This window comes from Crinia signifera, chromosome 19 (genome assembly GCF_055691185.1).
Source record: "Crinia signifera chromosome 19, ASM5569118v1, whole genome shotgun sequence".
In the NCBI taxonomy this organism is placed as follows: domain Eukaryota; kingdom Metazoa; phylum Chordata; class Amphibia; order Anura; family Myobatrachidae; genus Crinia; species Crinia signifera.
In genome coordinates, this window is record NC_139226.1 from 57,681,905 (window position 1) to 57,705,907 (window position 24,003).

The window sequence follows — 24,003 nt, forward strand, 5'->3', positions numbered from 1 at the left end:
GAGGGAATATAACAATGTGCCAGAGAGGGAATATAACAATGTGCCGGAGAGGGAATATAACAATGTGCCAGAGAGGGAATATAAAAGTGTGCGGGGAGGGAATATAATAATGTGCCGGAGAGGGAATATAACAATGTGCCGGAGAGGGAATATAATAGTGTGCCGGAGAGGGAATATAATAGTGTGCCGGAGAGGGAATATAATAGTGTGCCGGAGAGGGAATATAACAATGTGCCGGAGAGGGAATATAAAAGTGTGCCGGAGAGGCAATATAACAATGTGCCGGAGGGAATATAGCAGTGGGCCAGGGAGGAAATATAACAATGTTCCTGAGAGGGAATATAATAATGTGCCGGAGGGGGAATATAACAATGTGTCGGAGAGGGAATATAATAGTGTGCCGGAGAGGGAATATAATAGTGGGCAGGAGAGGGAATATAATAATGTGCCGGAGAGGGAATATAATAGTGTGCCGGAGAGGCAATATAACAATGTGCCGGAGGGAATATAGCAGTGGGCCAGGGAGGAAATATAACAATGTTCCTGAGAGGGAATATAATAATGTGCCGGAGAGGGAATATAACAATGTGTCAGAGAGGGAATATAATAGTGTGCCGGAGAGGGAATATAATAGTGGGCAGGAGAGGGAATATAATAATGTGCCGGAGAGGGAATATAATAATGTGCCGGAGAGGGAATATAACAATGTGTCGGAGAGGGAATATAATAGTGTCCCGGAGAGGGAACATAGTAATGTGCCGGAGGGAATATAGCAGTCGGCCAGGGAGGAAATATAATAATGTGCCGGAGAGGGAATATAATAATGTGCCGGAGAGGGAATATAATAATGTGCCGGAGAGGGAAGATAACAATGTGTCGGAGAGGGAATATAATAGTGTCCCGGAGAGGGAACATAGTAATGTGCCAGAGGGAATATAGCAGTGGGCCAGGGAGGAAATATAATAATGTGACGGAGAGGGAATATAATAGTGTGCCAGAGATGGAATATAACAATGTGCCGGAGAGGGAATATAATAATGTGCCGGAGAGGGAATATAACAATGTGCTGGAGAGGGAATATAACAATGGGGGTTATTCTAGTTCACTCGGAAAGGCACAATCACTCTGTAATGGACAAAACCATGTGCACTGCAGGTGGGGCTGATGTAACATGTGCAGTGAGAGTTAGATTTGGGTGGGGTTTGTACTTCAAACTGAGATCTATATTGCAGTGTAAAAATAAAGCAGCCAGTATTTACCCTGCACAGAAACAATAAAACACCCAAATCTAACTCTCTCTGCACGTTACATCAGCCCCACCTGCAGTGCATATGGTTTTGTCCATTACAGAGTGATTGTGCCTTTCCGAGTGAACTAGAATAACCCCCCATGTGTTTTATATGTCGATCTTTTGCTTGTGTCGACCTTTTGACCACATCGATCTAATGCATGTCAACCTTTTTCATGTGTTTACCTACTGCCTGTCGACCAATAGTGGTCAACCTAAAACTTGTAGACCTAACGATCTATACCCCCTCATTTCATAGAGCAGTGGATCCCAACCCTGGTCCTCAAGTACCCCCAACAGTGCACGTTTTTCAGGTCCCCCAGCAGGTGCACTCATTATTCAGACACATTTTAAAAGATCACAGGTGGAGCTAATTATGTCACCTGTGATTCTGTGTGGAGACTTGGAAAACGTGCACTGTTGGGGGTACTTGAGGACCAGGGTTGGGAACCACTGTCATAGAGGAATATCTGAAAGCTGCAATAAATAAGAGATACAGTATTTTTTCTACATACTCCTTGAATGCACCAAAGATACTTGTTCTTACTTCTACATTTTGAAATCCTTCTCAACTCATAACTATTTTTTAACATATTTCTTGAAGTGTGGCAGAATATATTGGTCAAATATTGTGTGGTTATTAGTTGTGGTTCTTATAATTGATGTGCCATTGTGTCCTATTACATCAATGATTAGCTGACACTGCAAATTTTAGATTTCCCTTACACACTAGGGCTAACCCATACTTACCTACCTTATGTGTCTCCTCTCTGGGAGGAGCCTGGAGAGGAGACTCTCTGCAGCTTTTATGGGGTGTGGCTTGCCATCATTAAGCTCCACCCCCATTCCGGTAAATGCCATGATTCGCTGCTAATCGTGAAGGGGGTGGTACTAAAAGATACAATTTGTATCATTTTAGTCCCACCCCCTCCCCAAAGAGTTGCGAATGCCAGTATTTGATCAGCATAGGGAAGGGGTGTGGGGACCCAGCTAAATGTGGGAGGCTTGCCCACCCTTCCAGGGGGCCGGGTGCTGGACCCGATTTTCGTAACCCTACTTGTCATTCTGGGAGGGTAGGTAAGTATGGGCTAACGTGAAGTTCACAAAGTGTTTTCCTGATATAAGAGATAGCTATACTCTGTATAAGTAAACCTCCAAACTGTCCCGCTTATCGCGGGAAGTCCCCCCTGTCATCCGTGAATAGTCTATACCTGCAGTCAGAGGGGCTGGGGGCACAGCCAGCAGCTCACGGAGCTGCTAAACATGCCCCCACAGCGGTGAAAATGGGCCAAGCCCCATTTTAGCTAGGCCACGCCCCAAAAATTTGCTGCGCGCACTGTCCCTCCTCGCAGGGAACAAATGTTGGGAGGCAAACAGATGTAGAAGTGCACTGGGCAGACACTAATACATTTACAGAGAACATCCCTTATGCTTTGTAAATAAGGAGCTTAAAACAGCAGAAAACAGAACTGGTACTTTATACATAAGTCTATACTGTGTGTCTCAATGGGCCTTATTTTGGTTCACTCTTTCTGACAAAATACTTCTTAGATGGACAAAACCATGTGCACTGCAGGGGGGCAGATGTAACATGTGCAGAGAGAATTAGATTTGGGTGAGTAATTTTGTTTCTGTGCAGGGTAAATACTGGCTGCTTTATTTTTACACTTCAATATAGATCTCACTGTGAAGTAAAACCCCACCCAAATCTAATTCTCTCTGCACATTTTGCATATGCTCCCCTGCAGTGCACATGGTTTTGTCCATCTAAGAAGGATTTTGTCAGAAAGAGTGAACCAAAATAAGGCCCAATGTGTAGTTTAGCTAGACATACATGGTGTAATACATGTTGCTGATAATCTGATGCAGACTTTCCTTCCATTAGTGAGAGTATGATTTATATATTTTTCATAGCATTTCTGCGACGTAATCAATGTCTTCCCTTTTTTTTTAGGAAGTATCTCTGTATTTGTACAAAGAATATACAGCTAGAGCTGCAACCTACCACAGTGTCTGTAGACAAGGACAAGAGCTGTGGTGTTTCTGGTAAGACAGACACTTGTACATTTTGTTTCTTTGACTTAAATGTGTTACAGCAGAGATAGGGGAAGATGCAGAGGCTTAACTAGCACTCTGTGGGCCCCATAGCAAAATGTTGAACGGGGCCCCCCTACTATAAATGTCATTATAGTGCTGTGAGCACACAGGACTCCGTTTCGGCGATTTCGGCTGACCCCCCTGTGCACCAAGATGTAGTTAAGCCATAAGAGAGACGGCTAACTACATCCTGCCAGCCCCGGGTCTGCACTGTCTATTTGGGCCGCGCATCATTATCACCCGCTGTGTACACATGGGGCGAATTAGGCAAACCTTCCAAGCGATTTTGACAATGTAGTCAAAATCACTTGGAAGAATCACCCCATGTGTAGAACCCTTTAGGGCTGGGGGCATCGTTGTGAGGAGCAAAATAAGAGCAAGGGAGGTGTGAGAGAATGGCAAGGAGAGAGGGGAGCAAGAGAGTGAGAGGATGTAAGGGGCAGAATGTAATGTCTCCCAAGTTCTGCTCGGCTGCCGAATTCGAGCAGCATTACATTCTGCCCAGGGAGAGAGAGAAGGTGTCAGGAAGAGAAAAGGGGTAGTGCCAGGTTGAGGGGTAGATAGAGAGAGGGAAAGGTGGGGAGGAGAGACATAAGGAAAAAGAGACTAGGGGCATAGAGAAGGAGGGGGAGTGAGAAAGAGGGGGCAAGAGAAAAAAGAGTGCATGGGACTGAGAAAAAGAATGAAGAGAGGGGGAGGGCAAAGACACAGGGGAGCGTGAGAGAAGGGGAGACGGAAAGAGAGAGAGAGAAGGGGAGATGAAAAGAGAGAGAGAGATAGAAGGGGAGATGGAAAGAGAGAGGGGGACACGGAGAGAAGGGGAGACGTAGAGACAGAGAGAAGGGGAGACGGAGAGAGGGAGGGAGACTGAGAGAGGGAAAGAGAGAGAGGGCGACGGAGAGAGGGAAAGAGAGAGAGGGAGACGGAGAGAGGGAAAGAGAGAGTGAGAGGGAAAGAGAGAGAAAGGGAGACGGAGAGAGGGAAAGAGAGAGAGAGGGAGACATAGAGAGGGAAAGAGAGAGAGAGGGAGATGGAGAGAGGGAAAGAGAGAGAGAGGGAGATGGAGAGAGGGAAAGAGAGAGGGAGATGGAGAGAGGGAAAGAGAGAGCGGGAGATGGAGAGAGGGAAAGAGAGAGAGAGGGAGACGGAGAGAGGGAAAGAGAGAGTGAGAGGGAAAGAGAGGGAGACGGAGAGTGGGAAAGAGAGAGAGAGAGAGGGAGACGGAGAGAGGGAAAGAGAGAGAGGGAGAGAGAGAGGGAGAGAGGGGGTAGAGGGAGAGAGGAGGGGAGAGGTAAAGTTTAGTAAAGTTCAGTTACCTCCAGGTTCCAGCAGCGCTGAGTCTCCAGGGCCTCCCCTCCCGCCGGGTATCCAGGGCCAGGCCTCCCCTTCTACCGGATCTCTGGGGACGGGTCTCCCATTAGGTGCACAGGTGCCGGGCCTCCTGGCCGCCATGCCCGTGCTCCAGCGGCTTTCTTCCTGTGCGTGTCAGCGCGTGTCAAAGTGCCTCATCAGCATCACAGGCAGCGCTACTGCGCTAGCAGCAGGTTCACTTCACACACCGGGGCTGGTCACTAGGTTGTGACGTGGAGCCCCGGCATCAGTACTAGAGAGGGAGAAGGAAAGGGGAGGGGAGAGCCTGAATCAACTGGCCCTCCTCCCCCTTCATTGTAATGCAACCCGCCGCCACCGTGTCCGGGTAGTTTATTGTACAAATTCAAGAGGGTGCAGGGGGCTTGCTGGGTCCTTGGGCCCCCCCAACCTGCCGGGCCCCGTAGCAGCTGCACCCCCTGCACCCTCTATAGTTACGCCACTGCGAAGATGTAATATAGGGGGAACAGCACATTATAGCACAATCATGCTGCATTATAGTTCCAGCAACACTGCGGAGTCACAAGTTGTAGAAAGCTGCCTTATGCCCTATACACACTAAAGATCCATACACCATAGCTGCCTCCCCTCCTGCATTCTGCAGGAGACTCCCTGAAATAGCAGCAATCTCCCTCTCTCCCTCATAAGTCTTGCAATCTCCCTCATTTCACCTAGCCCACATTACACATATTTTTGGGGGAAAAAGGTATGAGAGATGGTTGGAATCTCCCCACTATTCACAGGAGGGCACTAACTAAGCATACAAAGTGCCTGACTTTTGAAGACCGAGCATTTGTGCAGTAAGGCAGCAATGTTTTGGGATAATATGCTGCATAGAGTGATTGGAATTGGCGTTTGAAGGCATCCAGCTAGTTACCACATAGTGGGAGAAATTTACTAAGATGTGTCTTCTACTTCACATGTGATGTTTCTATGGGCAACCATTCAGAAGCTACTTCTTATTTATTTAGCACCCTCTATAAGTTGGTAGACAGGATCTGATTGGTTGCCCATAGCAACATCACATGTGAAGTGGAATACACATCTTAGTAAATTTCCCCCATTATGTTTGTTGGGTTCATGTTATGTTTGGGTTTAGTTTTTTGGGGGGGCAAAATAAAAAATGAAGGTTCAAATATATGTACGCGTGCAGATATATCTGCGTAGATCATACAATACAGTGACGGTGATCATTGGTTATATTTTGTTATCTTGCTTGATGTGTATGAAAATATGTACACCTGATCATTATGTGATAAATTGACCACGCTGTAACACTTCTATTCATATTAATAAAAAACAACTTTATAAAAAAAAAAAAAAAAGGATTGAGAGACAGATACATTTACATTGAATCATCTGCACCATTTCCCAGCACTTTACCAAGTATAGGATCTCTTACTAACTGCTTTGGGGCTCATCTACATTTGGATATAAGTCATTTTAAAAGATTCCTTTTAGATGTAGCAGTGCACACCCACGCTTCTAGGTGCCACGTTCACAATCTCTTTTCACAATCTCTCCATATATGGAACTAGACACGCCTTTTGGGGCGAGCATGACACGCTCTCTCAATGGGGCACTGTGCAAACTTCTACTACCAACTATAATCTGCCTGAAACTAGTTTTCAAAAGTAGGCAAGTATGCCATACACACTGTGTGATTTGAACTGAAAGTAGCTCAGTTTTGCCATTTGAGCTGCTTTCAGCTCAAAAGTTGCCCAGTGTGTACAGCCTGGCAATGAGCAGTGAGCGCAGATGCACGCTTCCACATCTTTGCCGGCCACCACTGCTCATCTGCTGGTATTACCAGCAGGTGAGTGACGGGGTGGACAGCTTTCCATAGTGTCCTGCTATGGAAAGCCGCCCACCCCGGGAAAATCGCGTCGAAGGGCGAAAATCGGTCAGCGATTCGCGAAATGCGCATGATTTTCAGCCCAGTGATTTTCCCCATCATCGCTGTCCATACACGCTGGGCAAAAACACCCAGTGTGTAGGGACCTTAAGCAATATTTTAAAAGATATCATTCATTTTAGCTCGGGGGAAAGTAGGCTGGCAGCTGACAACATCGCAAAGATGGATTTGTGAACCCAGCAAACAGTTTGTTTGCCTTGGGTGCACGCACCCAGCACGTGCTCAGAAATGCGCAAACATTGGCCCCCGTCCGAACACACGTGGGTCAACAAATGGACCTGAATAAGGTCCTATAAGTAGAAATATGCATTGTCGGACCGAGGCATGAAGGGCTCAGCGGGGCAATGGTAGGGGCCCACTAGTGTAAATATATTAAATACTGCTAGTGCATGCATGTTACTGTACCATATTTATAACAACAATGCACTATAGAAATTACACCATGGTCCTGTGCACTGTAAAGTAACATATGCATATTATTCAAGAATGCAGCATGGAACCTGTTCCCTAGAGAAGAGGGTGGGCTCCTAGACACTGGGGCCCATCAGGGTGTAACCTGTACCCATACCTGCCTAATAAAAAAAAAATTAGAATCAGTGATATGAGCTGCACAAATTTTGGGAAGTCTTGCAAGTAAGGTCATAGAAAGTACCTAGTGTGCCTGGAAATTACACATTTTCCGGCCTGTCACTGACACACTGAATAACACAAGGGCAATGAGGGGTTAAGCTTTGTATGTTGGGAAGAATGCTCTCTGAGGTAGATGATAATTTAAGAGCTTAAGGGAGGGGCTGTAACTGGTATTGGAAAGATTCCAGAATACCCTGGTCTCTTTCCTGTCTTTTTTCCCTCCCGCCAACCCTGATTTTACGTTATTTTTTCCAGGTTAGTTGTGTAGGCTTTGTGGTGGCCAGTTTCAGAACGGCTGTGTGATTGGTTGTGGGATAGTAGTAATTTTCCTTGACCATCGGGGACGGGGTCAAATTCGGATCTGAGCAATCAGGTCTGAAAATTGCATATTTACATCAATAATGCAAGCAACAGGGTGGTATATTATTATTGATCAGTATTAAAAAGAACACATAAAAATATAGAGTTTGACGGCAGATAAGAACCACTTGGCTCATCTGGTCTGCCCCTTTTTTAAACACATTACCTCAAACCATATTTGATCCTTATTTCTTTGAAAGGATATCAATATGCCTATCCCAAGCATGTTTAAATTGTACTACTGTCTTAGCCTCTACCACCTCTGATGGGAGGCTATTCCACTACTCTTTCTGGGAAGTAATTCTTCCTCAAATTTCCCCTGAATCTTCATCCCTCTAGTTTCAGTGCATGTCCTCTTGTTCTGCTGCTCCTCTTCCTGTGAAGAATGTCTCTCACCTGTACCTTGTTAAAACCCTTGATATATTTGAAAGTTTCTATCATGTCACCCCTTTCCCTTCTCTGCTCCAAACTATGCATATTAAGATCTTTTAGTCTTTCCTGGTACGTTTTGTGATGTAGGCAGGGCTGCCAAGAGAAATCCTGGGCCCCGGTGCAACAGCGTCATGGGGCCCCCCTGTAGTGGCAAGCGACAGAAAAGAGGTGTGGCCATTAAAGGATAGAGGGGTGTGTACCACACCATATACCCTTTATGCAACACAATAGTAGACCCCTTATACTTGCCCCTTACACATTATGCTACACAGAATGAGCCAAAATTCACATGGAAAGTCTTAAATTTCACATTATGCCACATGAAATGACACAAAATTCAAATTATTCCACACAGATTGAGGCAAAATTTAGGGAGAGTGAGAGGAATGGTGGGGATGCAGGGAGAGAGATGGCGGGGACAAAGGTGCATAGAGCAGGATGGCGGGATGCAGGGACAGAGACGGTGGTGACGAAGAACCAGACGGTGGGGACAGAGATGGTGGGGACGCAGGGACAGAGACAAAGTAGGTCTAGAAGGTCATTTCTATGTAAGGGATGGCAACAGAAATCTTGGGGCCGGTACACCAATATCACTGGGATTGAAAAATGCTGAAACCTGGTATTCCCGGGATCCAGGGATTGGCATCCCTAAAAGAAAGTTGCCCCCTGTGCCCCCACACTGACTTGCTGTGGAAGGGGGCAGGCGGCCGCAGTGCATAGGCAGGCGTCGGGTAGACATGTGTGACGTGGGAGGCCCGGCGGCGAGCAGGTTCCTGATGTCGGGTATGATGTGGGAGGCCTGGTGGCAACAGGTTTCGGCACTGGTGGTCAGCGCTGTGGCCTGCACAGCGTGACCTATGACCGAATCACACAGCGCAGGCCGCACGCCAGGTCGGGAACAGCCGGGCAGTGTCTGAGCGAGTGCTCAGACGCTGCCCGGCATTAGACTGCACATGCGAATGCGTGAGTTGGTGCATTGACACAGCTAACCCCATGCCCGCTCTCCTAGTCCAGTGGTCTCCAACCTTAATTGAGCGAGAGCTACTTGTGACAAAAAAAGACAAAAAAAAGTCCCCGAGAGCTACTAAAATTTGAACAATGCCCCTAATACTATGCCGCACACCGTAATGCCCCAGCACAATATGCTGCACACTGTAATACATTATACCACACACCGCCATTTCTCTGAAACATGATGCAGCACACCATAATGCCTGATACTATGGTGCACACTGTAATGCCCCTGACACATTATGCCACACGTTGCAATACCCCTCACACCTAATGCATACCTCCCAACTACGGCAGTGGAGAAAGGAATATATGTGCTTGCCACAGGCACGCGTCAAAAATTTTTGGCCGCCGTTTTGTCGCTGTGAGGGCATGGCCAGTGTCTAATTCCCACAGGACCGTCCAAAAAAAATGGGAGGTCACACAAAAATCGATATACACTGACTATGCCACACCACGTTGCCCCCTACAGTAAGGCTTCTAATACATTATAAATTACCTGCTTGTTGCCAAGAGAGTTAATGTCCGTTGCCAAGGGGTTAATATGCATTGCCAGGGGTTATTGCTTGTTGTCAAGGGGAGTTAATGTCCGTTGCCAGGGGTTCTTGCTCGTTGCCAAGAGGGGGGTGAATGTCCGTTGCCAGGGGTTCTTGATCGTTGCCAAGGGGTTAATATACATTGCCAGGTGTTATTGCTTGTTACCAATGGGTTTATATTTGTTCCCAGGGGTTAATGCTCATTGCCAAGGGGGGTTAATGTCCATTGCCAGGGGTTCTTGCTCATTGCCAAGGGGTTTTTAAATGTTGCCAAGGGGTTAATATTTTTTGCCAGGGGTTCTTGCTCGTTGCCAAGGGGGGTTTATTTCCATTGCCATGGGTTCTAGCTCGTTGCCAAGGGGTTAATATGTGCCCGGCAGCTGCTGCTGCCCCCTGCTTTACCCTGCCTTCCCCTGCGCACAGAGAGCCAGACGCTAGAAGTAATTTTTCACTTCCAGCGTCTCTGACAGGGAGCACAGCTCTGCAGTGTTACCAGGAAGTGCAGAGCTGTGCTTCCTGTCAGACGCTAGAGGTGAACTATGACTTCTAGCGTCTGTCTCTCCGTGTGCAGGGGAAGGACAGACAGGGGAAGCCGCAGCTGACGAGCGGGTGGCCGGACACATGGGCGGGCGGACAGGTCCTTGTCCTCCCTACGCACCCGCAGCCCAAAAAATATATTTTAATGTGTGTGTCCTGACCCGGGCCCCCCTGGCAGGCCTGGATATAGGCCATGCACAATTTTAGTTTCCCTTCTTTGTACAGTCTCTAATGTATTTATATCCTTCTGGAGATAGGGCCAGTATTCTAGATGAGGTCATACCAATGACCTATAGAGTGGCATTATTACTTCTTTCTTCCTACTGCTGATACCTCTCCCTATGCAACCATCATCTGACTTGCCTTCCTCATTGCATTGCTTTGTTACATTGCCTACCTGCCTTTAAGTCCCCTGAAATAGTGACACCTAGATCCCTCTCCTCCTTGGAAGTTTCCATTATAGTGCCATTTATACTATATTTAGTCTTTGGATTTTTGAGAACCAAGTGCATGATTTTTCATTTTTTGGCATTTGTGTCATCTGCAAAAAGGCTCAATTCCAGTTGCAATATCATCAATAAAGATATTAAAAAGCACTGGCCCAAGTAAAGATCCCTGGGGTACCCCCCTTGTAACCTTTCGCTCCTTACCCATGCTGTTTAGGATCCTGTAACTTGCTGGCTTTTAAATATTCTACAACTTTTTGTTTTAAGAGTGTGTCCATTAATTTCCCTACTACTGATGGTAAGGCTCACATGTCAATAGTTGCTTACCTCTTCCTTGCTTCCACTTTTGTGCAGTGGGACTACATTCGCTGTTTTCCAGTCCTCTGGGATTACTCAAGTAGTTAGTGACTGGTTAAATAATTATGTTAATGGTTTTACCAGCTCCCCTTTAAGCTCTTGGGTGTATCCCATCTGGCCCCATTGATTTATCCACTTTCAGTTTTGAGAGTTCTGTTAGGACTTTCTCCTCCGTAAATGTACTTGTTTCTCCCTAATTTTTCTGACTATACTTGCAAATTAACTGTGGCCCTTCCACTCTCTTTCAGCAGTAAATATGGAGCAGAAATAATTATTTATATGATCAGCTATTACATTGTTTCCCTCAATCAGACTTCTACTCGCTGTCTTTTTTTTTTTAATTAATTTCTTTTTTATTGAGATTTTTTTATAAACATACAAGAAAAGACAAACACCCCACAAACCTATGGAGGAAGTTAGAACAACAATGTAGAACTGCAAAACAGTCAGGAGCACATGCTGTACAGCAAATATATACAGTTGTATGTATATGAGCAGGGATTATATATCACATGGACACAAGGTATCTCCAGAAAACAATAGCTATGCTTCATTCCCTGAAGGCGCCATTCGGGTATGACCAGATAAAAGAAGTATAGGATGCATAAGGAAATAGTCATTGCAGACTAGGATAAACAGTATCCTCACGTTTAGTAGGAGTTGCTTATATTATATTTTGCAGTGACCAAGTTGACCTAAAGTAGAAAATATATGCCTAACTACCCAAAAAATAAAAAGCACGATGAATCCCAAAATAAACCTACCCCAAATCCCCACCCTGTTTAACCTACCCCCAACTTAGGCATACCTGGAGCCCCTATCTACTCTCTGTCTTTTGTCTTATTACTCCACTTTTTGTTTTTCTGCTTTCACTTATATACCTAAAAAAAAAACTTTACCCACTGACTGGGCCATTTTCTCCTTAGCCTGTTTTATTAGGTTTAATTAGAACAATATCCTACATTTTTCTAGCAAGAATAACAGCAGTTTCTAGTGGAGTAAATAGGAAATACTGTGCTGTACCTCCGAGGCGTCACCTGGTGTGCACTCTTCATTAGCACCTCCCCCCACATAGGAGGAGCAGTGGGTTCTAACAATGGCTCATTTTGTGGAAATGTAATCAGACTCTTCATGGCATCCAACTATTGGCTATGGAGGGAATTGAGAACTGTTCTTTTTATCTATGAAACTATGAATTGGTTGTATGTATGCCATCAAATTAAAACTTTGCGTGTTTATTTTTCAGATCATTTTACAGAGTCGGTCAAACTTGATGAAAGCATAAACCTTTTTAACATGAGTTATCACTGCCACTCAACCAAACAGATAATTGCCTTGATAATGGCGATATTACACATTGCACCACCAACAGAAACCTTTGGGTATGCAAAGTGTCTTCTAACCTATGAGAACACAAGATACGCTAACTGCGTAGAAAAGGGAATTGTGTACTTAGCAGAAACTGTTCGACATCTTCCAGGTACAACACAGTGGTTAAATGTTTCCCAAAATTACATTGTCCTAGTGGAACACAAAGCTTTCTCTCACATGCCAGGTCTTATAGAGCTTAAGCTGAGTAGAAATAAAATCTACACCATTCAGTCTGGGGCTTTCTACAACCTGAGCAATCTTCAATTACTGGACCTCAGTCATAATTCAATACAATCTTTGGACAATCTGGACATGTGCAATCTGAAAAACCTAAGAACTCTTAGCATTGCCAATAACAAATTGAACACAATACAAAGCATGACATTAAACCATCTAAATGCTCTACAAGAACTTGATCTGTCTTTTAATCACATTTCAAATTTTACACTTGTCGCTGAAGCAATTAAAAACTTGGGTGAATTATCCAAACTTAACCTCAGCTATAATTTTATATCTGAATTACAAAATAAACAAGGTTTGATGGGTTTTCCTTCCTTGAATTGTTTAGACCTGAGCTATAACTTACTTTTTGTTTTAGATCTAAGAAATCTCTATATGCCCAACTTAACAAATCTCAGAGTGATGAAGAACAACATGACTGCTGTAAATATTAGCTCCTTTGCTAGTGTACCTAATCTAAAACAGATTACCTTTGATGAAAACCCTTTAAATATTTCTATGCTTTTGGGAATTGAGTTACCCAACTTGACAGAACTTCACTGGTCCAGCATGAGACCAGCACTCAGCAATAACCTGTCCACTGCTTGTCAGGTTTTCCAGACTTTACCAAACTTACAGATGTTGGACATCAAGCATTCCAAAGTCGCAAACTCTAAACTGCAAGAAATAGGCAAGTGCACGAACCTAACCCAGCTTATTCTGTCTACAACTGCCATTGTGAAACTGGAAAACATGGATCTTCAGACTTTCCAGCACCTTGAAGTCCTATATCTTAACAAGTGTAAAATATCAGCAATTCGAGGAAGTCCATGGGCTGGTCTTAAAGCTCTTCATACCTTGGTCCTAGAGAGAAACAAATTATCAAACTTGGAAAATAATTTGTTTACACCTTTAAAAAGTTTGCGGTACTTGGATCTTACAAAAAACTATTTGACGTACATCAACTCAGATGCATTTCAAGGCTTACACAAATTAACCCACCTTATCCTGCGAAGTTGCAAAATTGCAGTTGTTACAACAAAAAGTTTTATTCATTTATGGAATCTGAGGTTCTTGGATCTCCAAGACAATAGCATTTCATTAGTTAAGAGACGCTCTTTTTACAAATTGACCAGACTTGAAACACTTTTATTGTCAGAAAACAAGATTCAAACAATACAAAATTCTGTTCTAAAAGGACTGGTATCTCTAAAGAGCCTTGCTTTAGCAGATAATAATATTTATAAACTTTCTAATAGTTCATTTAAATGGTTGAGAACACTCTCAAATTTGAATATAAGTAGAAACCAGTTGTCATTTAATGAGCGTGACTCTCAGAGCCCTTTTGAAATGCTTGAACTCTTAGAAACTTTGGACATAAGCTACCAAATGTATCGTTATAAGGACAATGTTTCCCGAACATTGTTTCAAGGTCTGAAATCACTCAAAAAACTGAATATTAAAGGAATTACATCCTTCTCTTTTAAAAATGTATCTTTTTCCATTTTGCCAAATTTGACACACTTGGATATGTCTGAAACCAACCAGGGATCAGATTTATTTTCCACATTAGATTTAATTACAAAATGTAAACAAGTAAGACATCTTACTCTTGATAACAACGAAATCAGAGATCTTCCAGAAAATATATTTGATCACTTCACCTTGCTGGAAAACCTATCAATAAAACAGAACAAATTAAGGAATATTAGCAGGAACCTATTAAAGCCCCTGGCAAACTTAAAATATTTTGATGTGTTTATGAATCCCATCTCTTGTTATTGCGAAAATTATTGGTTCCAGAATTGGTCCGTGTTTAACACTCAGGTACAGGTACCCTTTATACAATCATACAGTTGTTTTGATCGGGCAGCACGCGACATTAATTTCGTCAGTCAAGATCTCAGCTTTTGTGGGAAAGACATATCCGTGTTATTCTTCATTGGAACATTTGTTTTAACTTTACTCTTCTTGGTAGTGAGTCTTGTGATGGTTAAGCTTAAGTGGTCCATACTTTACTTCTACTACATGTTACGAGTATGGTTTCAATGGAAGCTGCAGAAGGAGGACAGAATTTACAAATATGATGCATATATCTCTTACTGCTCAGATGATGAAGACTGGGTCATAAAGGAACTATTATTACATTTGGAAGGCCAAGGAGAACGTAAACATAAACTCTGCTTCAAACCTAGAGACTTCACTCCTGGAGTCTACCATATTGATAACATCCAGGATGCCATTAACAACAGTCGTAAGACCTTGTGTGTGGTCAGTACGAAATATCTGGAAAGCCAATGGTGTAGAATAGAGGTTGAAATGGCATGTTCTAGAGTCTTCTACCAGAGGGAGGATGTTTTGCTTGTGGTGTTTTTGGAAGAAATCCCAGATTTTAGGTAAGCCATAATATATGTTTTAACAACAATTTACAAGGCATAACATAATCTCTATCTCTATCCTACTTTGAAAATGTTTAGAAATGACAGTGGGGCAGATGTATTAAGCCTGATGAAGAGATAAAGTGGAAGGAGATAAGGCAACAGCCAATCAACTGTGTTGGGAGTTGATTTGCTGGTGCATATCTCCTTCCACTTAATCTCCACTTTATCTCTTCACCAGGATTAATACATCTACCCCATGTCCTATAAAGATGCTCTAGTGCATATTTTTCTATTTTACTTTATACGTTAAACCAGTGGCTCTCAAACATTTGTGATTCACAATGACCTAGACTATCAGCGTTTTTTTAAAAGGCACCCCATGGCCAAAAGTTTCTTAACTTAATTAAGTATATTGTGCCCACCTGTTAGGTTTAGTTATATGATGACTATCTTAGTAGATGTAATTCTAATTTTGTAATTGGGAAGTTAGTCGTATGAAAACCTATGCAGAATTTCATAAGAAAATCAGTGGTTTTCTTCATTTTAATGTATCTTTATTCATGCTCATGCTTTATCATAAAGTACCTGCAGAAGAAACCTCAGTTATCCCTCGAGAATGAATAAAGATGCATTAAAATGAAGAATGCCATTGTTTTTCTTATGAAATTCTGCATTATTTTTATGTCACATAACTACTATAACTGATATCATCTAAGTGTCCACCCAGTCTACATCTATCTGTACATGTTTAATCTGCCACCTCCTTCCTACAACACAAATAAGTTCTGTTAAAATACACTCTCCGGCTAGATAGGAATGCATACTAACATGAGAATGATGACATGGTCTGAATGTGGAATTTCAATATGTTCCTAGGGGTCTCAATATGTACATTCACAATGTCAACATTGAAATAATGTCAATATGTTAACATGTTTGCATGTCAACAGTGTGATTGTTGACAATAATATCTAACACTAATCACTAACGTTGATACATTCATAATGTAAACATGCATAGGGGTTGTTTTCAATCCCCTGCCGCTATTTCCGACGGGGGAAATAGTGGCGGGCTCCTATTCAATGCTGTCTTTCCCGACAGCATTGAACAGGCATCTCGGCAAAACAAGCCCGACTTTAAAACAGTCGGGCTCATGGCCACGCCCCTTTTTGGCACTCGGCAGGTGGGTCATTGACTGCTGAATGGGCGTCTAGTGGGCCACTGAAACTCTAGTGGGCCTAGAACGAGCCAGCCCCAACAGTTGTGTCCTGGGATTCAATGCCATCCATAATGTTGACATTTTTAACATATCAACATTTTGGCAATTATATCAATTTTGCAAGTCAATATTATGAACATGCCAACATTACAGTGCCAACATTCTGATTGGTGACAATATGACTGCATAAAAGTTTTACTGCTAACTTTAGGGGACCTATTCACACTCACCGGGCCGTTTGCTCCCGTGGGGGTGGATAAGAGGCTGGCACAGGGGAACACCCAGCGTTTTACGGGTGTCCACATTAAAAATGTTGGGCATTCCCCTGGAAACGCAGCTGGATCGATGCCTACTCGGGGCGGGTGGCTGTTGTCACATGACATTAGCGCCCGCACCCTATTTGGGCACCCTATCAGAGCAGACTGACTTTTATTACCCAATGGTAGAGACATTTTTCCCCCCTTTCGGACATTGTGAGAAGATGTGTTCACGTACACATCCCCTTGCATGTTAGAGGGGATTTGGTGGGTGCGTGTGGGGGGCACTGAGTATACGCAGCCTAGGGAATAGTTCTGAATCAGGCACCTTGTAACTGTAGGCTACATTGTTGCATAGTTGGACACCCCCATCTCCTTCCACCCATCTGGTTCCCCATGGCAGCCTATAGTATGTGCACGCACTGAACAGAGGACGCATTCACCACTGTGATAGGCAAGTGAAGGAGGATTTCATGGGAGAACAGGTATAATTAGAACATCCGCTTATCGGATACACTGCCGGGAATGACTTCCAACGATAAAAAGCCATGTTACTTCATTTGTTCTTCTGGCTGTGAATGGTGGTTATAACACGGGTAAACTAATGTGGCAAAATATAGGCAGCAATAAATAGGAATATAATAATTGAGACAATTTGTGTGGTTTGTGTCTATATTGTGCATATACATTATCTTAAATTGACTTGTCTTCCATACTATATGCATGTCTACTCACAATCGCCTTGTACCAAATGCAGTACCTCTGTTACCATGTTATGTACTGTGGATGAGGCAACTACTAGCAGATGTTGCTTAGAGGTAGCTTATATCCAAAACAAACATCTTATGAGTTACATTTAAAAGAATCATGGATTTGCTTCATTGAGCATACAAATGATCAGTTATCTCTGACTCCTCTATAATTATTAGATTTTAATGTTTGTCACACCGTGCTGCTGCCGCATTTACTTGAGAACGTCCAGCATTTGTATGGTAATGCCATTGATGTCGAGGCGCCACCACACACACACACACCACACGCACACCCCCCCACACACACACACACATGCAAGTGCCACGCCGACAGTTTAGGTCAACAAGGGTGTTCGCACAGAATCCCCACACATACGCATAACTGATTATATGCTTGCGCAGGGCACAACCAACAGTCCCCTGTGTGAATGCACGGTAGATGCAAAATTGTAGTGGGCTAAAGGACCTGCCACGCCCAGGGGGAGGAGCAAGGCCAGGGGCAAGCTCCTTCACTATCCACGCCACCACTGGTTGCCTTTAGTAACCAGGTGGTGAACGAAGCGTGGCGAGCAAAGCGAGACCGTGAGCGTCCGTTTGGGACCCTTCTTCCGACCTTGCTCCTCCTCTCTCCACCCCCTCTCCTCCCCTGTGACATCAGGAGGTCCTTTAGCCCACTACAATTTAGACCTAACCGCGAATGCATGGGGGCCCGAATGGATTAGAATCCGAGCCACTATGTATGGATGATTCTAGTGGAGAAAAATAAGAGGATAAAAGGATAGATTATCTGATCTATTTCCAGTGCAATAACTCATCAATACCACTAGATGGTGATAATTGCATAGTTGTTTTTTTTGTTGACAGCTTCATCTAAATTCTAGAATGGCACACTGTGACTTTTAGTTCCACAAAGAGACCTATAGGTTATTTAAGCCTACTCTATACTTACAGAACAAAAAGGTAAGTAAAACTACCCATAAACATATAAAGAAAGTGAAGCATAAATCAATGACAGCTTAAAATAAACAATCTTTCTAAAGAGAAAAAAAAGGAACTCTTGCTTTACATAACAGGTGCGTACCGAAAGCCAACAGTACCTGAGCACCTTGTTCTTGCGCAATACATGGACCAGCCAGACAAGGAATGATTATAATAACTGAGTATGTTCTAAGGGGGCTGTCAGGACTTGAAAATGTTTTTCATTGACATTTTCAGAACAATTTGCGACAATTTTTAATCAAACAGTTTGTGTTCAGAAGTGAAAATAGAAACATCAAAAATAACTGAGAACTGTAAGGATGGAGATGGTCAGACTGGTAAATGTGTTATTCTCTGAGCGTGTAAACGCAGCATCCGAAAGCAATGATACGCTCAGCCACTGGAATAATGCAGTTACTGGGAAATTCTGTTCTCCTGTCATGCCATCTTTACCCACGTGACCCTATGGAGTTTATAAACCATACTCAAAATAATGGGTGTGACACAGACATCTGACATTTTCAAAGGATCTGGTGGACCGTGTTTACTAGCCTCAGTTATGTGTCCTCTGTTTACTTTGACTTCCTGTATATATTTTAATGACATTTGCAACCGTGCGTAATTATAAAATTTGTATGTCATATAGGGACAACAAATGTACTAAGCCTTGGAGAGTGATAATAAAGTAGAGAGAGATAAACTACCAACCAATCAGCTCCTTTCCACCAAGTGTGCCTATCAAAAAATCTAGGAGGTCTATGAGGATCCTTGTTGTATGTAATGCAGGTGGCTGCTGTGGAACTTCCTTAATGGGTTAGAAAATGGGTATTGGTGGCAGTATGGGGGGGGGGGGGGCAAACTACTGAGCATGTGCAAGGACCATCTTCACTGTGTAGACTAGCGTATCTATGTGTGCAAGGTGTGCAGTGCACATAGGCCCCTGGATCCAGGGGGCCAAACACCCTGCACCTACTGTATTTAACCATACTTACCTCTCCATTGGCCCATTGCTAACTGCACAGCTGCAAAGATCACTGAAGAATAACCTCAGCAGCCATTTTCCTGGGGATTTGCGCATGTGCAATAGAGATGTCCCTGGAAACACAGCAGAGGCACCATGTTCTTGAAGACCTGTGCATGCAGAGTAGTCTCTGGCCCAGTGCCTCTGCTGCAATTACCCGCAATCCACAACGAATCAAGTGTTCCTGTACCACTCTCCAGTGCCTACCAGAAGTGTCCTTATACATCTAGGGCCTGATTCTGGTTCACTTGCAAAAGCAAATTCTCTCTCTCTATTGGACATATCCATGTGCACTTCACTAGGGCAGATGTAGCATGTGCAGAGAGAGCTAGATTTGGGTGGGGTTTGTACTTCAAACTGATATCTATATTGCAGTGTAAAAATAAAGTATTTTCCCTGCACAGAAGCAAAATAACTCATCCAAATCTAACTCTCTCTGCATATGTTACATCTGCCCCACCTGCAGTGCACATGATTTTGTCCATTAGAGCAGTAGTTCCCAACCCTTGTCCTCAAGTACCCCCAACAGTGGACGTTTTCCAGGTCACCCAGCAGGTGCACTCATTATTCAGACACATTTTAAAAGATCCACAGGTGGAGCTAATTATGTCACTTGTGATTCTGTGTGGAGACCTGCAAAACGTGCACTGTTGGGGGTACTTGAAGACCAGGGTTAGGAACCACTGCATTAGAGAGAGAATTTGCTTTTGCAGGTGAACCAGGATCAAGCCCCATGTATCTTGAAATGCCAGGCTTAAACAGGGCCGGCTCTACCACTAGGCAGCTTTATCCAGGATCTAGGGGGCGCCACCAAGTCTGCCTATCAATAAATAAAGGATGTCTGTGAGGATCCTTGTACTTAATGCTAGTGGTTGCTGTGGAACCTCTACGACCTCACCTCCATACTTTCTCTTGAGGCATACTTCCCTATTTTGCTTCCCTCTCTTCCTGTTCCTTAGTTGTGGGTGGCAAAGGGGAGGGTGCCGGGGGCCTCCAGAGAAAGCAAGAGTCTTGCCCACCTACCTGGGGGGCTGGGATGACCACTGAATTTTGGGAGGCTCCCTGCCATTCCAGAATGTTAAGCAAGTATGTATGAAGGGGTTGGAAAATGGTTATTGGTGGCAGTATGGGGGGTGGGGGGTGGCAGTAGGTTGAATTTTTGCCTAGGGTGCTGAGAAGCCTTACACCGGCCCTGGGCTTAAAGTGAGCGGTCAGGTCTTATGAAGCTCTTCCGATGTCAGGCATCTGTTTTGCCAAAAATCATCCATCCACGACCTCTTCATCTCTCACAACTTCAATCTGCTGGCCATTACAGAAAATCTCCACCATCATCCTGGGTGACTTCAATATTGCTATTGACAGTCCACAATCTCTGCAGGCTTCCAAACTCCTCTCTCGGCCTCTCCCAGTGGTCCGACTCCTCTACTCATGAGGAAGGCCAATGCTTTTACCTTGTTTTCACCAGACTGTGTTCATGCTCTGATTTTACTAGCACTCTCTCTCTCTCTGATCTCAATCTCATTACCCTCTCGCTCTCCTCCATTACCCCAAGCTCACCGACACAGAAATCATGAATGCCTACTCTAACCCGTAGAAATTCTAATGCTATTAATTTTCCACAACTTTCCACCTCTCTGCAAAAACAGCACTCTCTATTTTTTACACTTAACTCTGCCGACTCTGCTGTTTTCCACCTGCACCAGACTCTTAAAACAGCCCTTGAGGAAGTGGCTCCAGCTACCCATTACACCCCCCATAGGCTTAGATGCCAGCCATGGCACACCAAACTAAAACCAAAAGAAACCAAAAGAAAACGACAAATTGGATCACGTAAAGTAGAAAGCCATGGCATAAATCTCGTAATCTGACTGATTTCCTCACATATAAGTCTTGCTACCACTCCTACTGCAATGCTTTGGACACTGCCAAACAAACGTACTTCCAATCTCTCATCTCTTCGCATGCCACCAACCCTATGCGACTTTTTAACACATTTAAGTCTCTTCTGTACCCTCCCTCTCCTCCCCTACCGGCTACCATCAGTGCACAAGAACTTGCCTCCTACTTAAGGGCTAGATAGATAACATCCGAGATGAAATGGTATGCTCCACAACCTCTAACCCTCTTTCTTCCCCACCTGAACCCTCTGGCACCGTCTCTTCATTTGAGCCCACAAATAAAAAGGAAGTTTCCACACTCTTCTTATCCTCCTACTCTACTTTCTTATAGCTAACAATTTCTGCCATTTATGTGTCTTCATTTTATTAAGGTATAGGTTGATTATCACTTGGTTTATAGATTATTATTTTTTTCACAAGCAAGGTTCTCTCTACCTTTTTTTTCATATTGCAGTTTTCATATTACAGCGCTGAGGTCATGGGTTGAACTCCCACCATGACCCTAACTGTGCGGAGTTTGTATATTCTCCCTGTTCTTGTGCAGGTTTCCTCCGGGTACTTCGGTTTCCTCCCACAATCCAAAATATATGGGTTGCTTAATTGGCTCCCAACAAAATTAACCTTAGAATGTCTGTGTGTGCGTGTACATGTGGTAGGGAATATAGATTGTAAGCTCCACTGGGGCAGGGACTGATGTCAATGTTCAAATATTCTTTGTAAAGTGCTGCAGAATATGTGTGCGCTATATAAATAGCTGGTAAGAAATAAAAATGTATATGTATTTTGCCTAACTTACCTTACCTGCGTTCCTGTTTCTTTTCATTAATAGTAACAATATTCAAATTCCAATGATCAGCCTTAAATGTGAGAATTGATACAGGCATTTTCAGGTAGTCCCCTGCACCCCCAGAAGAGTGGGTGAGTCTCCTGCATCTAGTGAAATGGGCAGCATAAGGAGATCATTCCAGGGATCATTGGTCCTTAGAAAGGGGGAGGGCTAAAATGGTGCAAACTACTTCACTTTAACCTCACCTCCTCTACATGAACCTGTGATTTGCATTATTTTGATAATACTGGGGATGGGGCTTAAATAATTCAAAGCCAGCCGCGCCCCTCACAATCAGAGCGGTCATCTCATCTCTGGGCTTCTTCTGTCCTGTAGTGAATTTATCTGGATCAGATCTAGACTGTGCATTTGAAGCTAACATTTCATCCACCTTTTTTTCTCTTTCAGAAGCTGCCACATCCTATTTCATGATGGCTGGCTTTTAGAAATCCCATTAGCAAAAATGCCATTGAGGCCATTGTGTGATGAGAAAGTCCTTTGTGTTATGATAGGCTTTTATTCCCACAGTCAGATATTCTCACAACTCACGATATTGTTCCATTTCTTTTTAGACTTTCTGCCTACCACAAGTTAAGGAAGCTGATAAAGCAGAATACATACATTAGCTGGCCTGAGGACCCCCGGGGCGATGAATTCTTCTGGCTCAAGCTTCGGAAAGCATTAGATGTTGACTTATGTGAAGAGGAGAAGATACAGCTTTCTGTGACTAACTGATCACTGTGGATCGGAACTCTCCAATGCAGTCGTTTTTCTTAGCTGTATGCAAGGGAGACATGCGGGTGACTAGTGGTCAGAATGCCAGCGGTCAGCGTACCGATGCCGGCATCCCGTAGGAGGGAATTCTGACCGGGGTCAAGTACTTACACTTACCCTCCCCCTGCCCCCCCCTAACACTTCCTTCTAGCAGCCTAACCCCCCCTCCCCCACACAGCCTGACCCTAACCATTCCAGCTTGTGCCTTAACCCCTTACCCTGTAACTAAACCTTCCCTTCTAAGTGCCTAACCCCCCTGCACACAGCCTAACCTTCCCTCCCCATAGCCTACCCCTATGTCCCCCCTCACTAGTGCCTAAACCCCATACCCTGCTGCCTAGACCTAGCCTTCCCTTCTAAGTGCCTAACCCTAATCCCCCCATCCCCACAGTCTAACCCCAACCTTCCCCCCACAGTCTACCCCTATGTTCCCCCACTAGTGCCTAAACCCCATACCCCGCTGCCTAAACCGAACCTTTCCTTCTAACTTAAGTGCCTATCCCTAACCCCCTCCCCGCAGCCTAACCCTAACCTTCCCTTCCCACAGCCTACCCCTATATCCCCCCACTAGTGCCTAAACCCCATAACCCACTGCCTAAACCGAACTTTCCCTTTTAAGTGCCTAGTGCCCCTCCCCACAGCCTATTCCTAACCTTCGGCCTCACAGCCTACCCATATGTCCGTCCCCCCCCCCGTAGTGCCTAAACCGGACTTCACCAGCCGCACGCTAGTCAGCCCTGGTTACTTACGTGGTCAGGATCCTGGCTGTAGGAATTCTGGCTTCAATATACTTTCAAAAATCCTGCACTGGTATTTAGATGGCTGTCCGGATGTCAGCGTCAGATAGTGAGAGCCGGTATCCTGACTGCCGGGATGCTGACTGTATCCGGTATATAATGTTTACTAAAATAAACTTTACACTGAACAACATAATGAATGCCCAATACTAAACCAAACATACATTCTGCACTAAATAAACAAACTCTTCTGACTTTGGGCCAGATTCTCTAAGCTTCAAAAGTGATAAAATGGAGAATGATAAATACCCAGCCAATCAGCTCCGGTCTGAAATTTTTTAAACACAGTCTGTGACATGGCAGGTAGGAGTTGATTGGCTGGCTGTTTATCACTCTCCATTTTATCACGTTTGAAGCTTAGTGAATCTGGCCCTTTATGTTAAACCGGCTGTGTAGATAGGCTGTGTAGAATTGGAGCATCCACTTACTAACGTGAAACAATGATAAGTGATATATGCCAAACTTTATACAACATGATTTTCTTTTTAAATCTATTATTAAAAACACTAACATTTTCTAAACTCAAGTACCAC

At 44.0% G+C, this 24,003-nt stretch overlaps 1 protein-coding gene across 1 annotated transcript; it reads left to right on the plus strand.

Moving 5' to 3' along the window:
• Positions 1–3,306: 3,306 nt before the first annotated feature.
• Positions 3,307–23,667, plus strand: LOC146041845 (uncharacterized). Its single transcript, XM_083161724.1, has 3 exons — positions 3,307–3,334; positions 12,224–14,963; positions 22,472–23,667. The coding sequence occupies exons 2-3, from the start codon at positions 12,274–12,276 to the stop codon at positions 22,632–22,634; spliced, it is 2,853 nt and encodes a 950-aa protein (XP_083017850.1). The 5' UTR covers positions 3,307–3,334; positions 12,224–12,273; the 3' UTR covers positions 22,635–23,667.
• The last annotated feature ends 336 nt before the right edge of the window (positions 23,668–24,003 follow it).

What these genes read in the sequence shown, in the direction of transcription:
- LOC146041845 (XM_083161724.1), top strand. Translation starts at nt 12,274, where the DNA reads ATGAGTTATCACTGCCACTCAACCAAACAGATAATTGCCTTGATAATG. An exon ending in GAAGAAATCCCAGATTTTAG is followed by an intron (nt 14,964 to 22,471) that starts GTAAGCCATAAT and finishes ATTTCTTTTTAG; the next exon opens with ACTTTCTGCCTACCACAAGT.